At 36.2% G+C, this 16,326-nt stretch overlaps 1 protein-coding gene across 1 annotated transcript; it reads right to left on the reverse strand.

Moving 5' to 3' along the window:
* Positions 1-4,838: 4,838 nt before the first annotated feature.
* LOC137935228 (uncharacterized) lies at positions 4,839-5,943 on the reverse strand. The gene is made up of 2 exons (XM_068779919.1): positions 5,533-5,943; positions 4,839-5,378 (listed from the first exon to the last, which is right to left on the reverse strand). Exons 1-2 carry the CDS (start codon positions 5,941-5,943, stop codon positions 4,839-4,841), a joined length of 951 nt encoding a protein of 316 aa, XP_068636020.1.
* Between the last annotated feature and the right edge of the window lie 10,383 nt (positions 5,944-16,326).

The raw sequence follows: 16,326 nt of genomic DNA on the forward strand, positions 1-16,326 counted from the left end.
TTGATCGTTCTTAACTTTGTTTATCTCCTCACACAATTGCTTATAGTATTTTTTTTTACATGAAATAAAGTAAGAAATTCTTATAAATAAAATATAAACACAAAAGATGATTAAAACAGTTATTTTTCATGTACCAATTTCAAATCAAGGTAATTAGAAATAATTATGAAGATTGAAGACAATTCCTCCCGTTAGGATTTACTGAAGTCACATATCCTAGCTCCTCTAGATCAAACCAACTTCTTAATATACTATATTATTTTTATTATTTGGTTAATGTATTAAAAATATTTAAATTGTATTAATTTAGTTAAGTTATTAAACTACTTTATTTTAAAGTGTTATAGAATGGTGTCATGTTGCAAACAATAGCACTTCACATGATTTTTTTTTTTTGTTTTATATTTGTACGTGTTGCTTTTTTTCATATATTTAGGTGATGAAGAAAGAGAGGGTTGGTGCAGAGGGGTTTAGGGAGAGGAGAGGGTGGTGAAGTACCTGGAAGGGAATGAGGAGGACAAGGTATAGGAGGAATGAGGGATGGAGAATGTTGGAAAACATCCCAAAAGTGGCATCAAAGTAAATGCCTCCCCCGTGTCAAGGAGGTGGCAAAGGTATTTAAAAAGACTTCTCATATGGATGACACAAAGGTGTAAATAAAGAAGATGGTGTATGTCAACTTATGTCTTTTCTTTTACAATGCTTATAGCCCTAAGGGCATCGTAGTCATTGTAAACCTCATTCCACAACTATAAATAGAGGCTCAAGGCATAGGGAAAAACATTAAGTTTCTCCTCTTCTCATAAATTCCTCCCTAACCTTTTCTCTCTTTCTCCAAGCTCACTCTTCATCTCTCTCTTGCCATCTCTCTCCTTCTCCTTCTCCTCTCCTCTTCTTTATTCCTCTCTTTCCTTCTCCTCTCTTCCTTCACCACCTTGATCGAGGTTCTTTATCATGGGATCCTAATGTTACGAATTAGACACCCTAATTTTAAACTAACGAGAGCAATAATAATAATCACGAAAGAAGGAAAAACAAGCAACGAGAACAAACAAAAAGATTTATACCGGTTCACCTCAAGGTGGGACTACGTTCTATCTTCTACCACTGCAGCAATTGGTGTGTTGTCACAGGTAACCAAAAATAAAACCTATACTCCTAAAAATATATGTGGTAGTGCGAGTAAGGATCGATCACAAAGAGTGATTAGTCTACTTTTATGCTCCGTGAACAAGGATGGGGGGGGGGGGGGGGGGGGGATTGAGTATAACGAAAACACTTATAAGAAAAATAACTTAGAAATAATTTAAAGGAATCGAAATCAATCAAAAGAACAAACCTTGGTCTAAGTCAACATCAACCATTGGAATTTCACAACTGATCATTGATGCAAGTATATATCAATTTTCACTTGAGTATTCAACGTTGGAACTATCTTCCTATCTCTCCTTTCGTAGTTAATTATAAAACAAGCGATCCAATTAATCCTAATTACTAAACAACCCAAGACAAGCGCTAAAGGTTTAATCTAACAGCAACCTTAAGAATTAGAGAGATTGATGAAGTTAAACAACACAACAACAAGTGGCTGCATTTAATTTAGTCCAGCGTTCTTCTCAAGATCTAATAATTCATGATGCAGTAAATCATCAAATCTAGTTTGCTTCACAGGATAGAGGGATCAAACAATTACAAATTTGATATCTAACCTAACAGTAGATTGCAACGAGTAATAAACTAGTAGGCCTCCTAGTGATTAAATGAGACAATCATGAAAGAAAATTACAGAAGAACATCAAATACTCAAAACATAAATTGAAATATGAAAACAAATCAGATTTCACAGTTGTATTGATTCTTATGGCTTCAATTTCCTTTGACCAAGTCTGAAAGTTTAGCCACATAGGGCCATGAAGAAAGCAGACGGGAAACTAGAAAAAAGAGGATGAAAATCTGGAGAAGAGACCAAGAGGGGGTGTCTTCCCGAACTCTCCTTGTGCCTCCTTTTTATTCCTCTTCTTTCTCTCAGATTAGGGTTTTCTTTTCGTGCATCCGGTCTGGGTCATAGTGCACGTGCTGTGACTTCAAGCCAGGTTTCGACCTGGATTCATTATGTATCTCTAAAACTATAAAACAACACAAAAGTTGTAGAAAGCTTTCTTGGCGTTCCATAGCATTTTGAATCATTTCCATCAGAGCTCGGATGACAGAGTTATTCCCATATTACGAAACAATATCGAAACTGTCCAAAATCGTCCAATTAACTTCGTTTTGCACTTAACGTCTCCATTAGCATCCTAAATCAAAATATAAGAGTAATGAGTATATTTAGGCACCAAATAATTATAAAATCCTATAAAAATATGATATTTTGTATTCTCATCAAATTCCCCCACACTTAGCTTTTGCTTGTCCTCAGGCACATTTCAAATTCACTTTCCCAAAAACACCAAGGTTGTAACGCTATCAACAAAGAACAACCAAGCTCTTCAAAACTCATAACATATCATGAACAAACATTCTTAAACAACTTAAAATTACTTAGTAAACAATTTTATTCAAAGATGAAGTAAACCAAATAAGTAGACCCTCATAGAAATAAACACTCTGACTCTCATTTATTTGAAGGGTATGTGTTTCTCTCAAATTAATTCCAATGAAAAATGATCTACCATAGGCTTGCACATCTTCTCATTCTCCACCACTCATATCACATGCATTACACAATTCATAAGGACTTTTCAAGGGTTGTAACAGGGTTTAGGATCAAGGTGGGAAATATTTGGGAATGTAGCTCAAAAGCCATCGAAACTAGTGAAGTAAAAATGAATCAACTCAAGCTCGAATATATAAGACATGTAAAATCAATCACTTCACATAGCAGCTTCTTCAATTTGTATCCATCTCGTATAAATAGACCCCTTTCTTGGAATTTTTGGAGTTATGAACACAGATAGTTTGCAACTTTAAAAGTCATTCCCTCCATCACTTTCTTTCTTTTTTTCTTTTTATTTTCTCTTTGTTTTTCCTCAACAATGGAACTCATGAATTGAGGATAAAAACATGTTCCATTTCACCAGTCATAGCCATGCCACAAATCCAAATACCCCCACACTTATTTCTTGCACACCCACACAAATCATAATGAGGAACAAATCTCCACTAGCTGTGCGACTAGGGTAAAGTTTTTTTTTCAGATTTAAAGCTTGTAACGTGGGTTCCATAAAAAACAAACCAATAAAGCTCAAAGGGGTTCAACAAAAGGAAAAAAATTAATTACAAGGTAGGCTATTTGGCGTTTGTAGCTTGTAACAAAGAGGGCCTTAATCATGTTCATGCATGCATGTGTCAATGTGACCTTAAAGAGAATCAAGGCAAGTTCTAGAGAAATAAATCCATGGGAGGATATCTCTCATGAAAGAAAATTGTGACACTGATATGGATGTGTCAGTCTAAAGGCTCAAAATGTCATCGGCTTTTGTCTACCAAATTTAGTCACTGCCATCCTCAAAGAAAATAACTAGGCTAATTCATTCTCAGTTGGAAGATTACTTATTCAATCATGTTATGAATCTTTCAAGAACCTAATTTAATCTTGCTCATGACATACACAACCTAAATCATTAAAAACCACAAAACCCTAAAAAAAAAATCCTCCCCCCCCCGCACACACACACACACTTAGAACTTACATTGTCCCCATTGTAAGGTAAAATGTAAAGAGAAGGCAAAAATAACCAAAATATAAATGCGAAAATAAAAAGAAAAAGGAACGAAGTCCCCTTGGGCTGCCTCCCAAACAACGCCTTTGTTTATTGTCATTAGCTCGACTCAATGCTTCCATAATTATGGGTCATCCCACACATAGTATTTGGCATCACTCTTGACCTTATCTGTTTGAGCCCTAGACAAACCAAGAGGTAACATATTAGTAACCAAATAATTTATAATATTTGCATACCAAGGTAATGTCACACTCGCAGCGAGCAATTACTCATCAAGGAACGTTTCCTGCAAATGAAGTTCATCCTGGACATGCTTTTCTTCTTGTGGTGCACTAAGTTTACTGGAGATGACCACTGATAATGTTCCTCCATCTCCAAAGAACACGTACTTGAGGTAACTAGGGAGAGGCTTCAAATCTAGAGTGGAAGCCTACAAAGCAGAGGGTAAAAGCCTCCCGTTAGAAACTAGTAACGCAATATAAAGAACGTTACCTGATTGCTATAATGTGGAATGTCATTCAACATTGCAACGGTTTCCTACAAATCAGAACTCAAGGCTAACTCCTCATTCTCTTTCTCAAGATGCTTACTAATGGCAACTTTTAATTCATCTTTTCCATCAAGTTCAAAAACTTCATGTGCGAAAGGATCAATCACATCAATAGAATAAATAGGATTATCATCACCAAGATATTTCATGGCATCATACATGTTAAACTTAACAATTTCGCCATCAAATTTCATGGTAAGTGTGCCAAGATGAACATCCATCTCAGTCTTGGATGCCTTTAAGAATGGTCTTCTTAACAGAATATGAGTAGTTTGGTCACCATTTTCCTTATCAAGCACATAGAAATTAGTAGGGAAAATCAAATCATTAACTTGCACAAGAACATCCTCAACTATGCCCTTAGGATAGGCATTAGATCTATCAACCAATTGAATCACAACACCAATTTTATTCAAAGGTAAAAGTTTTAAAGAAGCATATATAGGATATGACATGACATTAATCGAAGCCCCTAAATATATCATGACCTTCTCAAATTTGGTGGTACCTAACGTACAAGGGATAGTAAACATACCTGGATCTTTGACTTCACAGAGAGTTCTTTAAATAATTGCAGAAACATTCTCCCCCACTCTCACCTTCTCACATCCTTTAAGTTTTTGTTTCCTCTTAATTGTGCACATTTCTTTTAGGAATTTAGCATAACGAGGCACTTGTTTAATAGTATCTAAAAGTAGAATATTTACCTCACATCTGTGAAAAGTCTCATATAAATCTTTATTTTGCTCATCTTTTCTAGAATCTGCCAAAGTTTGAGGAAAAGGAGGAACTGGTTTATAATAAGAAAGAGGAGGAAACTTATACTTAGGTACGTCATCATCATTGGGAACGTTCCTGTCTGTAATGACATTTTTCTCTTTTTCTTGCTCCAACGATGCAAGGGCTGCCTTTACCGGAATCTCAACCTCTTTCCCACTTCTCAAGAAAATTACACTTGCATTTTCTCTTGGATAATCCACCGTTTGAGAGGGTAATTTCCCTGAACTTTGTGCCTCTAGCTGACTAATTGTCCTTTCTATCTGGCTCATCTGATTGTCCAAACTTTGAATGGCCCTTGCCTCTTGTTGAAATTGTTTCATCTCCTATTGAAATTGCAAAGTATTAGTGGCAAGAGACTTAACAATATCTTCTAAAGACATACCAGAATTGGAAAGTTTGACCCGATCGTTGTCTAAGGGGATATGGCTGCCTATATTATTGGTAACTTGGGTGATTTTGAGTTGTGGGCTGATTAACTTGTGGATTCCCATAGCTAAAGTTGGCATGATCCCTCCATCCCATGTTATATGTGTTCGAATAGGGATCATACTTCCCTTGCGGTTGTCCTGGATAACCACCCGCCGCATTCACTTGCTCAATGTGCTCCTCTTGAAGAGTTGAGCACATATCGGTTGGAGGCCCTACTACTGAAAAAATCCCACAAGCCTTTGCTATTAGCATATTACCTACATCCATTTGACGAACAAGAGAAGTTAGACTTGCAATTTTTTGTTCATGGGAGGAAATATTTACCTCATTAACATTCTTAGATGGAAGGCCAAGCCTTATGCCAAATTGTTGAGATTTGGCCACCATATTTGCAATCAAGTTTCTCACGGCCTTGGGAGTTTTATCCACCAGAGCTCCTCCACTTGCAACATCAATCATGCTCCTATCAGTGGGTAGAAGCCCCTCATATAAATATTGGATAAGAAGCTGCTCACTAATCTGATGATGGGGGGAAGTTTGCACATAATTTCTTGAAACGTTCCTAGTATTCGTGTAGGGACTCTCCGTTATGTTGCCTTACACCACAAATTTATTTTCGAATGTTGGCCGCCCTTGTAGCTGGGAAATATTGCTCCAAAAATGAATCTCTTCATCTCATCCCATGTGGTAATACTCCCAGAGGGTAGATAATAGAGTCAATCCTTAGCCGAATCCTTCAAAGAAAATGGAAAGGCTCATAATTTAATTTGCTCTTCAGTCACCCCCATGGGTTTCATACTCGTGCATACCACATGAAACTTCTTTAGATGCTTGTGAGGATCTTCACCTGCAAGACCATGAAAAGTGGCCAAGAGATGTATTAGTCCAGATTTTAATTCAAATGTAGTAGTACCATCTAAAGTGGGGAACGTTATGCATAAAGATTGTTGATTCAAATCAGGGGTTGCAAGCTCCTTCAAAGTTCAATTTCCAGCCATGACTTCCTCCTCCTTTAACTCAGGTTCATCATAAAATGGGGAATCAAGAGCTAGATCATTCTCTTTAGAAGTCCTCCAAGCTTTTCTCCTTAACCAGCGCAAAGTTCTCTCTATTTCTGGATTGCACTAGAAGATCGATTTACGGTCATAAACAATCAAGGGAACTCTAATAAAATATGAAAAACAAATCAGGAAAAATCTAGAATAATTAAAAAAATAAAAATTATAAAAACCCTAGAAAACGGTGGAATTTGGATTCGGAGTCAGAATTCTGCCAAAAACGTAACAAGGAAAAACTAACGGTTTTTTTTTTTTTTTTAAATTTCAAGAATGAAATAATGATCAACTTGAATGACTCCCCAGCAATGGTGCCAAAATTTGGTGTGATGTCCCAAGCAACCAAAAATAAAACCTATACTCCTGAAAATATATGTAGTAGTGCGAGTAAGGATCGATCCTACAAAGAGTGATTAATCTATTTTTGTGCTTCGTGAACAAGGTTGGGGGGGGGGGGGGGGGGGGGGGGGGGGGGGGGGGGGGGTATGTATAACAAAAACACTTTTAATAAAAACAACTTAGAAACAATTTAAAAGATTCAAAATCAATCAAAAGAACAAACCTTGGTCTAAGTCAACATCCACCATCGAAATTTCACAACTGATCATTGATGCAAGTATATATCATTTCGCACTTGAGTATTCACCATTGGAATTATCTTTCTATCTCTCCTTTCGTAGTTAATTAGAAAACAAGAGATCCAATTAACCCTAACTACTAAACAACCCAAGACAAGTGCTAAATGTTTAATCTTGCAGCAACTTTAAGAATTAGAGAGATCGATGAAGCTAAACAATACAAGCACAAGCGACTGCATTTAATTTAGTCCAACGTTCTTCTCAAGATCTAATAATTCCTGACACAACAAATCATCAAATCTCGATTGCTTCATAGGTTAGATATCAATCAAACAATTACGAATTTGATATCTAACCTAACTGTAGATTGCAACAAGTAATAAACTAGTAGGTCTAGTGATTAAATGAGACAATCATGAAAGAAAATTACAGAAGACCATCAGATACTCAAAACATAAATTGAAAGATGAAAACAAATCAGATCTCACAGTTGTATTGATTCTAATGGCTTCAATTTCCTTTGCCCAAGTCTGAAGTTTAGCCACGCAGGGCCATGAAGAAAGCTAAGGGAAAAACTAGAGAAAAAGAGGATGAAAAGTTGGAGAAGAGACCAAGAGAGGGTGTCCTCCCGAACTCTCCTTGTGCCTCCTTTTTATTCCCCTTATTTTTTCGGTTTAGGGTTTTTCTTTTCGTGCATCTGGTATGGGTCACAGTGTACGTGTTGCGACTTCAATCCATGTTTGGACAAAGATGTAGCCATCTATCAAAATTCAAAACATAAAAGTTTTAGAACGTTTTGTTGTCATTCCATAGCATCTTGAATTATCTCCATTAGATCTCGGATGAGAGAGTTATGCCCAAATTACGAAGCAATGTTGAAACTGTCCAGAATCGCCCAATTAACTTCGTTTTGCACTTAACGCCTCTATTTGCATTCTAAATCAAAATATAAGAATAATGAGTATATTTAAGCTCCAAATAATTATAAAAGCCTAAACATTAAAGGATAAAAATATGACATTTTGCATTCTCATCTGTAATCCACTATGAAGATGAAATAGCTTACAAGAGAAATCACACACACTTACAAGTGTTTTTCTCTAACGTCTCTTAGCCCCAACTAATGATACTCCTCGGATGATCAAACCCTAATAGCGGCATGTTATGATCTGAGGTTAAGTGTTTGGCTTTTCACTACCTACCAGGCCGATCTTTTGGGTAGTATTGGCTATGTGCTTAATATTTGGTATCAAAGCCACTACTTATGTTGCGAGTTCGAATCCCTAGGGGGGGTGACCAAACGGTGTCACTAGAGTGGGTTGTAGTTAAATTAGGCCATCGTGGACGTCGTCTCATAAGAGCTTGAGGGCGAGCTCTTTCTCCAAGGGGTGTGTAATGTTATGATCCTAGGTTAAGTGTTTGGCTTTCCACTACTTAGGGGTGGCTTCGAACCAAGCCGGCTCACGTTCGGCTCGGTTTGATTCGTTATCTATCGAGCTCGAGCTCTAAAATTGGCTCGTTTACCTTAACGAACCGAGCTCGTCCGAAGCCAGGTTTTGTTCGTCGGCTCGCAAGCCGGCTCGAGGTGAGTCGGGATCGGTATCGGGTTGGGAACGGGAGCGTGAGCGTGAACGAGAGCTGGGGGGGGGGGGGGGGGGGGGGGGATTTTCCTCCCCTTGTCACCGCCGAGCCCCTCCCACCGGCTGTTGTCGCCGCCTCTACCACTGTCGACAGCTGCTCGCCAGCCGCCTCTATGGCCGTCCATTCAATTTCTGCCTCTCCTCACCGTCGCCTCTGTTTTCGTCGTCGTCGCTTCCGTCACCGCCGTTGTCACAGCCGTCATCTCTGATGACAAGTCCTCCCCGTCGTTGTAACCCCCTTCCCTCGGCGTCATCTTGGCGAAAAACCTGAACCAGTAAGTTCAGAGGAGAAATAATCTCCCCCCTCCCCCGTGCGAGATGATTTCACACATGCGAGATCATAAAGTAAAAAAAAAAAAATCCTTAAACTCTCCTTCCTCATAGCTCTTTAAAAAAAATTAAAAATACATTTTATAGAAATAAGTTTCTATGATCTATTAGCGTCTCATGTTTTTTTAAAATATTTTTCTAATTGAAAATTCTTATTAAAAATCATATAATTTTCTAAGTAAAATTTTCCTACCAAGATGGGGTAGAAAGCTTTATAGGCAATTTTTGAATAAGTATTTAACAGTTGATGTTGTAATACTTTTAGCATGAAGCAATTTTCATTGCAATTTTGTGTTTGAAATTTTATTTGATTAAAAATTTATCGATAAGTATAATAATATATTAGATTGATTATTAATTTTTATTTATTTCCCTAGAAGAGGCAATAAAAGGTCCATTTAACTTTCCTAATAAAATTTTAAAATATTTTTTTAATTTTCTAATAAGTCACTAATAGTAATAGGATTTTATTTAAACGTTTTTTTTGGAATATGTATCACAGGAAAATATTTTTAGTTTTTCCTAGAATATAAATTTTCATTTAGGGGCACTAATGAGGCCATAGTAAATTTATGGCTAGATTCAAAAATTACAAAACAAGTTAGACAACAATGGGAGTAAAAAAGATTAATATTGGTGCATTTTCATCCATTATTGAAATTCAATCTTGAACCTCCCCTATCATTATTTTTTTTTAAATGTATGCATAATTTTATATATAATTTATTCAAAGCCACCCCTACGTACGAGATCATAAACAAGGAAAAAAAACTCTTTGTCCCTTCCTCATGGCTCTTGAAGAAATTGAAAAGATATTTTAGTAGAAATACGTTTTTAGAGACTATTAGTGGTTTTTTCAAAAAATATTGAAAAAAAATTTTTAGTAGAAATATAGGTACAATTAGTGCCTCATGTGTTTTTGAAAAATTTTTCTAATTATAAATTATTTTAAAAAAATTATATAATTTTCTAAGTAAGATTTTCTTGCCAAGATGGGCTAAAAAACCATATAGAAAAATTTTGAATAAGTATTTGACAGTTGATGATATAATCCTTTTAGCATGAGGCAATTTTCATAGCAATTTTGCGTTTGACTTTTTATTTGATTAAAAATTTATCGATAAGTATAATAATATATTAAATTAATTATTAATTATTATTTATTTCCTTAGAAAAGGTAATAAGAGGTCCATTTAACTTTCCTAAGAAAAATTTAAAATATTTTTTGTAATTTTCTAGTAAGTCTCTAATAGTAATAGGATTGTATTTAAAGGATTTATAGTTTTTATTTGGGTGATTGTAAATTGATAGTGATATTTCATTTAATTTTGTTGTGTTTGATTATTGTATGGAGTTTATTCATAATGTTATGCATTGTATGAAGTGTTTAGACTATTTTATGGAGTGTATGGAGTGTATAAACAATTTCATGGAGTGTTTATGGAATGTATAGACAAATTTATGGAGTGTTTATGCAGGTATTATGTATATAGATTATGCCCCATTTTAAGTAGAGGTCATGCCGAATTTTATATAAGTATTATATACATAGATTATGCTCAATTTTAAATAGAAGTTATACCCAATCTTATACATGTATTATATATATATATATATATATATATATATAGGTTATGCCCAATTTTATGTAGAGGTCATACAGAATTTTATCTAAAATATATGCATAATTTTATATACAATTTATTTTATATATATTTTTTGAAAAGTTTTAAATGTATGCTACCTACCAGGTAGGTCTTTTGGGTAGTAATTGCTAAATGTTTAATAAGACACTCCAAATATAAAGAGAAAACAAGGGCAACCGCGATACAAGAGTAAAAATCCCAAATTACCCTTAATAAAATAGTTGTTAATATTTTGTGGACCTGGCAGGGGCTCTGCCCTCACACCCCCACGACAACCTTATCGAGAAGGTCGACCCGTGTATCGACTCAACGTAAAATGTTAATTAGGCTCCACAACTTAACACCTAAAACCAACATGGTATCAAAGCAATGGATTTAGGATCCAAAGAAAATATGGTGTTTAGTGCATGTGGATTATCAAGATTCAAGTAGATCTCTTGTTAAGTGAAGCAAGAACTCGGTCTTGCACAAAGATAAGTTTTTTTTCTTCTCTCATTGATGAGATATTTTATCATTCTTGAGTCTAAGAAGATTGATTGATACATGAGATTCTCATTCAAATTGGTCAGGAAATTGTGTTTTATGTGATTTATGAAACTCTAGTGCTCGATTTATCTTTGATCATGCAAGATTGATGGACAGTTTTTTGAGGACTCGATTTAAGCATTAGAGTTCAATTTCTCTCCTTTGAAAATACTTGTTGGATGAACATTTATTCATTTTTTTACTATTTATGAGGATTATCATGATCAAAACATGATTGCATTCATAGAAGAGTGTTTAAATTGATGTTTGTATGGCTTTCTCTCAAAAGAGCTCGATAAAAAATGGTTTCTAAATTACAGATAAGGAATTTTTTTTTGAAAGAGTTGTTGGTTCTTGCAATGAATTTTTGGCCTTCCCTTGGCTGTGTTACTCTCTTGAGAAACTGACCTAAAACTTTTGAGAAAAAAGGGTACGATTACGTTGTCATTGAATTATAAAGTTGGAACATGTTTATAGAAGGAAGTTTCATTCTTCAAAAGCTTGCCAAGAGGACTTCTTTTAAGAAATAAAGTGCTAGATTTAACTTATTTGAAGACTTCCTCTATTAAAATAACCTTTGGAATTCTTTTCCTAATCGATATATGGAAAGAAGGAAGCAAATATTGTGATATTTATTTGCTAGGTGGCATGAGTAACAAAGAAGGCAGGTTTCCTTCTTTAGAAGATACACGTGTTGGATTCTGGTTTGACTCAAAACCTTTTATAGATTTGATTTGATTTGAGATAGTTTCCTAATTGAGAAAGATTGGATTTGATTTGAGATAGTTTCCTAATTGAGAAAGATTGGAAATCTTCTCTAATTGGTATGACCAGGACGTGATTATTTTTCTATACCTATTAAAGTGTATGATTAAAACAAGATAGTAATTTATTTTATATTCTCTCTCGACTTAAGACTCCCTTGGCTTATTTAAGTTCATATGTAAGAAAGGAATGAAATTTGTCCTACATGAGACAACACATGGTGGTTTGATTAATGCTGAATGACAATTGAGCTCGGGTTGATTTCCTCTCAAGTGACATATTGGCTCAAGTTGGTTTATATTCTTAGCCTCACTTTGCTTATTGGCTTGGATTAGTAGTTGGTTGACATATTGCTTATAAGTGATTGATTACTTGTTGATTAATGGCCAAAAACTACATGGGAAGTAAAAGTGTTCTTTCCACAAGTACCACCACACCTTTGAGAGGGTTGTCTAACTATTTGAGCTGGTCACATTCGGTTGGGAGGTTTCTCCTCACTCAAGACCTCTTAGGACATCTAACCAAACCAGCTCCACCAGTTGATGAATAAGATAATTCTTATGTTAAATGGCTCAAGAATGACGCCTTGGTCATTAGTTGGTTAATTAATAGCATGGAGGAGCACGTAGCCAACAATGTTGTTCACCTTGAGACATCAAGATAGATTTGGGACACCTTGGTCATTAGTTGGTTAATTAATAGCATGAATACTTGGCTTGTTTTAGAGGAGTGATTCAAGAATGGAAAATTGCTCAACCTTACTCCATTGACATATCAGTTCAAGAAAATCAACAGGAGGCCTTAGTAGCTCCTATTTGTTTGGTCAATATTAAGTCATATCTTGAGGTGGCCAAAACTCAACTTCTCAGCTCCTCCGCGCTTCCATCATTTGATGACATAAGTGACACACTTCTTAGGATACCAAACGTCTCTTCCACTTCTAAAATTGAGTATCATCTGCTATATACTTAGGCAGTAGGGGGTACAAATTCTACCACCAGAGGACGTGGTAGAAATTATACAGGAGGTCGATCAAGAGGTGGTAGAATTGGCTCTAGTCCTCTGAGGGATGATGATCGGGTTTGTACTCACTATGGTGAACTGAATCATTTCATGAACAATTATTGGAAGCTTCATGGCAAACCAAACTGCGTTACTGCCAACCAGGCCTTGGTTAATAGCAATGAGAGAAAAGAAGAAGACTGTCATAAAAGCCGAGTTACAAAAAGACAAGAAGACTATCAAAGATAATGATTACGAATTATTGTAGACAATGAAAACTCTGATGGTATCCTCCCCATCTTCTCCTACATCTTTAACTACTATTGCTGCCACCACTGCTTCAAGTATGATTTCTGCCAGTACCTCATCTTCATGTTGGATCATCAACTCATGGGCTTCCGACCATCTGACAAGTAATTAGAGTCTATTATATTCCATGTTTCCATCTTTACTAGACCATTTTATTACCATAGCCAACGGATCCCAAACCAAATTTCTTGGGAAGGAATCATCCTTTTGTTACACCATCACTTCCACTTACTAATGTCTTATTTGTCCCCAAATTTTCCTTAAACCCGTTGTTTGTTAGCCAGTTAACAAAATAGTTTAATTGCTCCATCACCTTCTCATCTTCTTCTAGTGTTTTCCAGGATCTAACAACGAAGCAAGCAATTGGTGGAAGCCATGAACAGGGGGGGCTTTATTACTTAGAGTTGCCTCCAGTAACTGTTGTTTCCACTTCTCAGACAGAAGCAAGATTGTGGCACAACCGGTTTGGACATCCATCAATAGCATCACTTCAGGACGTATTTCCAAATTGAAAACTTTATCGGTTTTAAATTGTAAAGTTTGTCAGTTGAGCAAACACTAGAGGACAACATATTCACCACGAGTTGATTTTAAAGTTATTGCTCCCCTTTCATTAATTCATTCAGATGTATGGGGACCATTAAATGTATCAAACATATCTTAAGTTAAATATTTTGTTACTTTTGTTGATGATTTCACTCGAATCACGTGCCTTTTTCTATTCAAAGAATGGTATGATTTTTTTTCCATATTTAAGTCCTTTCATGCCATGGTTTCCCCCTTAGTTTGGAAAAAGAAAATTTAAGTGTTTCGATTAGATAATGCCAAAGAGTACCTATCCGGTGAATTTCAATCCTTTTGTCAGAATAATGACATTATCCATCAAACATCCTATGCCTACACCCCTCAACAAAATGGTGTAGCTGAAAGAAAACTGACATCTCCTTGAGGTAGCCCATGGCCTACTCTACTATATGAAGGTGACTTAGTTTTAGTAACCTCATGCCATTCTTACAACCTGTTTCTTTATTAATAAACTATCATCTTCATTACTTAGCCACAAATCCCATAATCATTGTTATTTTCAGATGAAGACCCCTTCACCCTTCCTTTGAAGGTATTTGGTTGCACATGTTTTGTTCATATCACATCCCCTCCGATGAGTAAGTTTGACCCTAAGTCTCTTAAGTGTATTTTTTTTGGGTTACTCTCATACCCAAAAAGGTTATGTCTATTATAATTATTCTCTTCAAAAATTAATTGGTTATGCAATTCACCAAGATGAATCGTGAGTTAATCAGGTTTATGTGGATTTGGGAGGGGTGGGTGAGATCGTGGATAGAGTTGGCCTTTCAATGATTCTAGACCTTTAGCTTCTAGAATTTTTTATTTTTAGGACTCCATGGATTTAACTCATGGAGAAAAGGAGAGACAACATCTTGGGAGAAAACAAGAGGAAGAAAAGGGGTTATGGATTTGTGTCCTAATCCTTCTTGAAGCTCAATTTTTAGATTAATAATCCTATAATATTATAATTATGTCCCTAGAACTTAAACTAATTACAACAATATCATCTTCATGAGATGACTCTTTATTTACCATCATTGTGTGGTTTGTGGCCCTTGAGCCCATCTTCTACATCTCTTGGATGTGTGGGTTTTCCTTGGTCTTATGGGTTTGGGCCCTTCTTCTAACAGACTTGGATGTGTGAGCCTTCTTTTGTCATATGGGCTTGAGCCCATCTTCTAACACTCCCCCTTAAGTTGGGGGAGAGAAAACACCATGAGAGCCCAACTTGGCTACAAATGGTGTATAACATATTCCTGTATAAAATGGCAGTCCACCATATCTTCAACACTCCCCCTCAAGTTGGTGGTCTCTTAGAGACCCAACTGGCATAATATAAGAGAGAGTAAATCACTTCTAGCCATAAGATATTGCTCCATACTCTAATAAAATGGTCATAGTCAAAACATACTTTTTGCACAATTTTATAGGTGGAAAAGTAGCCCTACTATGAGGCACAGAGTCTACCCACTTTCTCAAGGTAGCTCAAAAAACACCTCTTGGGTGAATAAGAAACTTGACTCATGCTAGATGTTGGGCACATTCCTATCCTCTGTAGGTAGTGGGTCTATAGGCATTGCTCAGAAGTGTAGTAATAAACTCGTCCATCATGGTATCCCTCCACAGGACATTGACTCTCAAATGGTAAGAGCAAAAATGCCAAATAGGGGGTGTAACTAGTAATCACTCAAAAGATAATATTTTGGGGCCATCATGTGTTTTCTTCATCATCGGAATAACTAATGTTGACAACAATCAGCAACTAAGAAATCCTTCTTCAATAATAATGTCTCAATCAGAGAGACACGATAACATCAACTTAAATGGGCATGGGCCCAAATAACATGTACCAAATAATGAATCTTTAATACACTAACCGAGTAATAATAATCTGAGTCAATAAATAAGTCACGTAGAGTCAGGAGACTAGGATGAGAAGACCCAAGCAAGTTGACCCGGACCTAGTTGACTCGACTCGTTGGGTTAGCCTAAGCGAAACAGAGTCAGTCTGGTCGCCTGCCCGCTGGGGTAACCCGGGTAGAATAGAATAGACTCAGTTTGGGTTTAATCCAGCACTTCCTAACTTAGGAAGTCTTTTAATCGAGAAATATGCCATCTTCTTCCCCCCAGTGCTGGCTTCTGAATAGCGCGGGACAACAGTAAACCAAAGAGTGTAACTAGTGATGAACTAGCGAGAACTAGAGATAGTTGGTGAAGAAATTTCCAAAATCAGTAGAGTCATCGTCCTCCCAAAGCGGCAACCAAGCTGGTGATTAAGACGAGCCACATGAGTTTTCCATAATGGAGGAGACTTCCGAAAATAAGATCAACATTGATGGCAATTGCAAACCGTAACTAGCAAGATCTGTAATTTGTTAAATCCGTAACTTTCAAAAGATAAATTAGCAACGTCCAGAGCAGAGAC

Source organism: Aristolochia californica, unplaced genomic scaffold (genome assembly GCF_029961685.1).
Source record: "Aristolochia californica isolate CCGP_79_NKW_82.1479 unplaced genomic scaffold, dmAriCali1.0.hap1 SCAF_6, whole genome shotgun sequence".
Taxonomy (NCBI): Eukaryota; Viridiplantae; Streptophyta; class Magnoliopsida; order Piperales; family Aristolochiaceae; genus Aristolochia; species Aristolochia californica.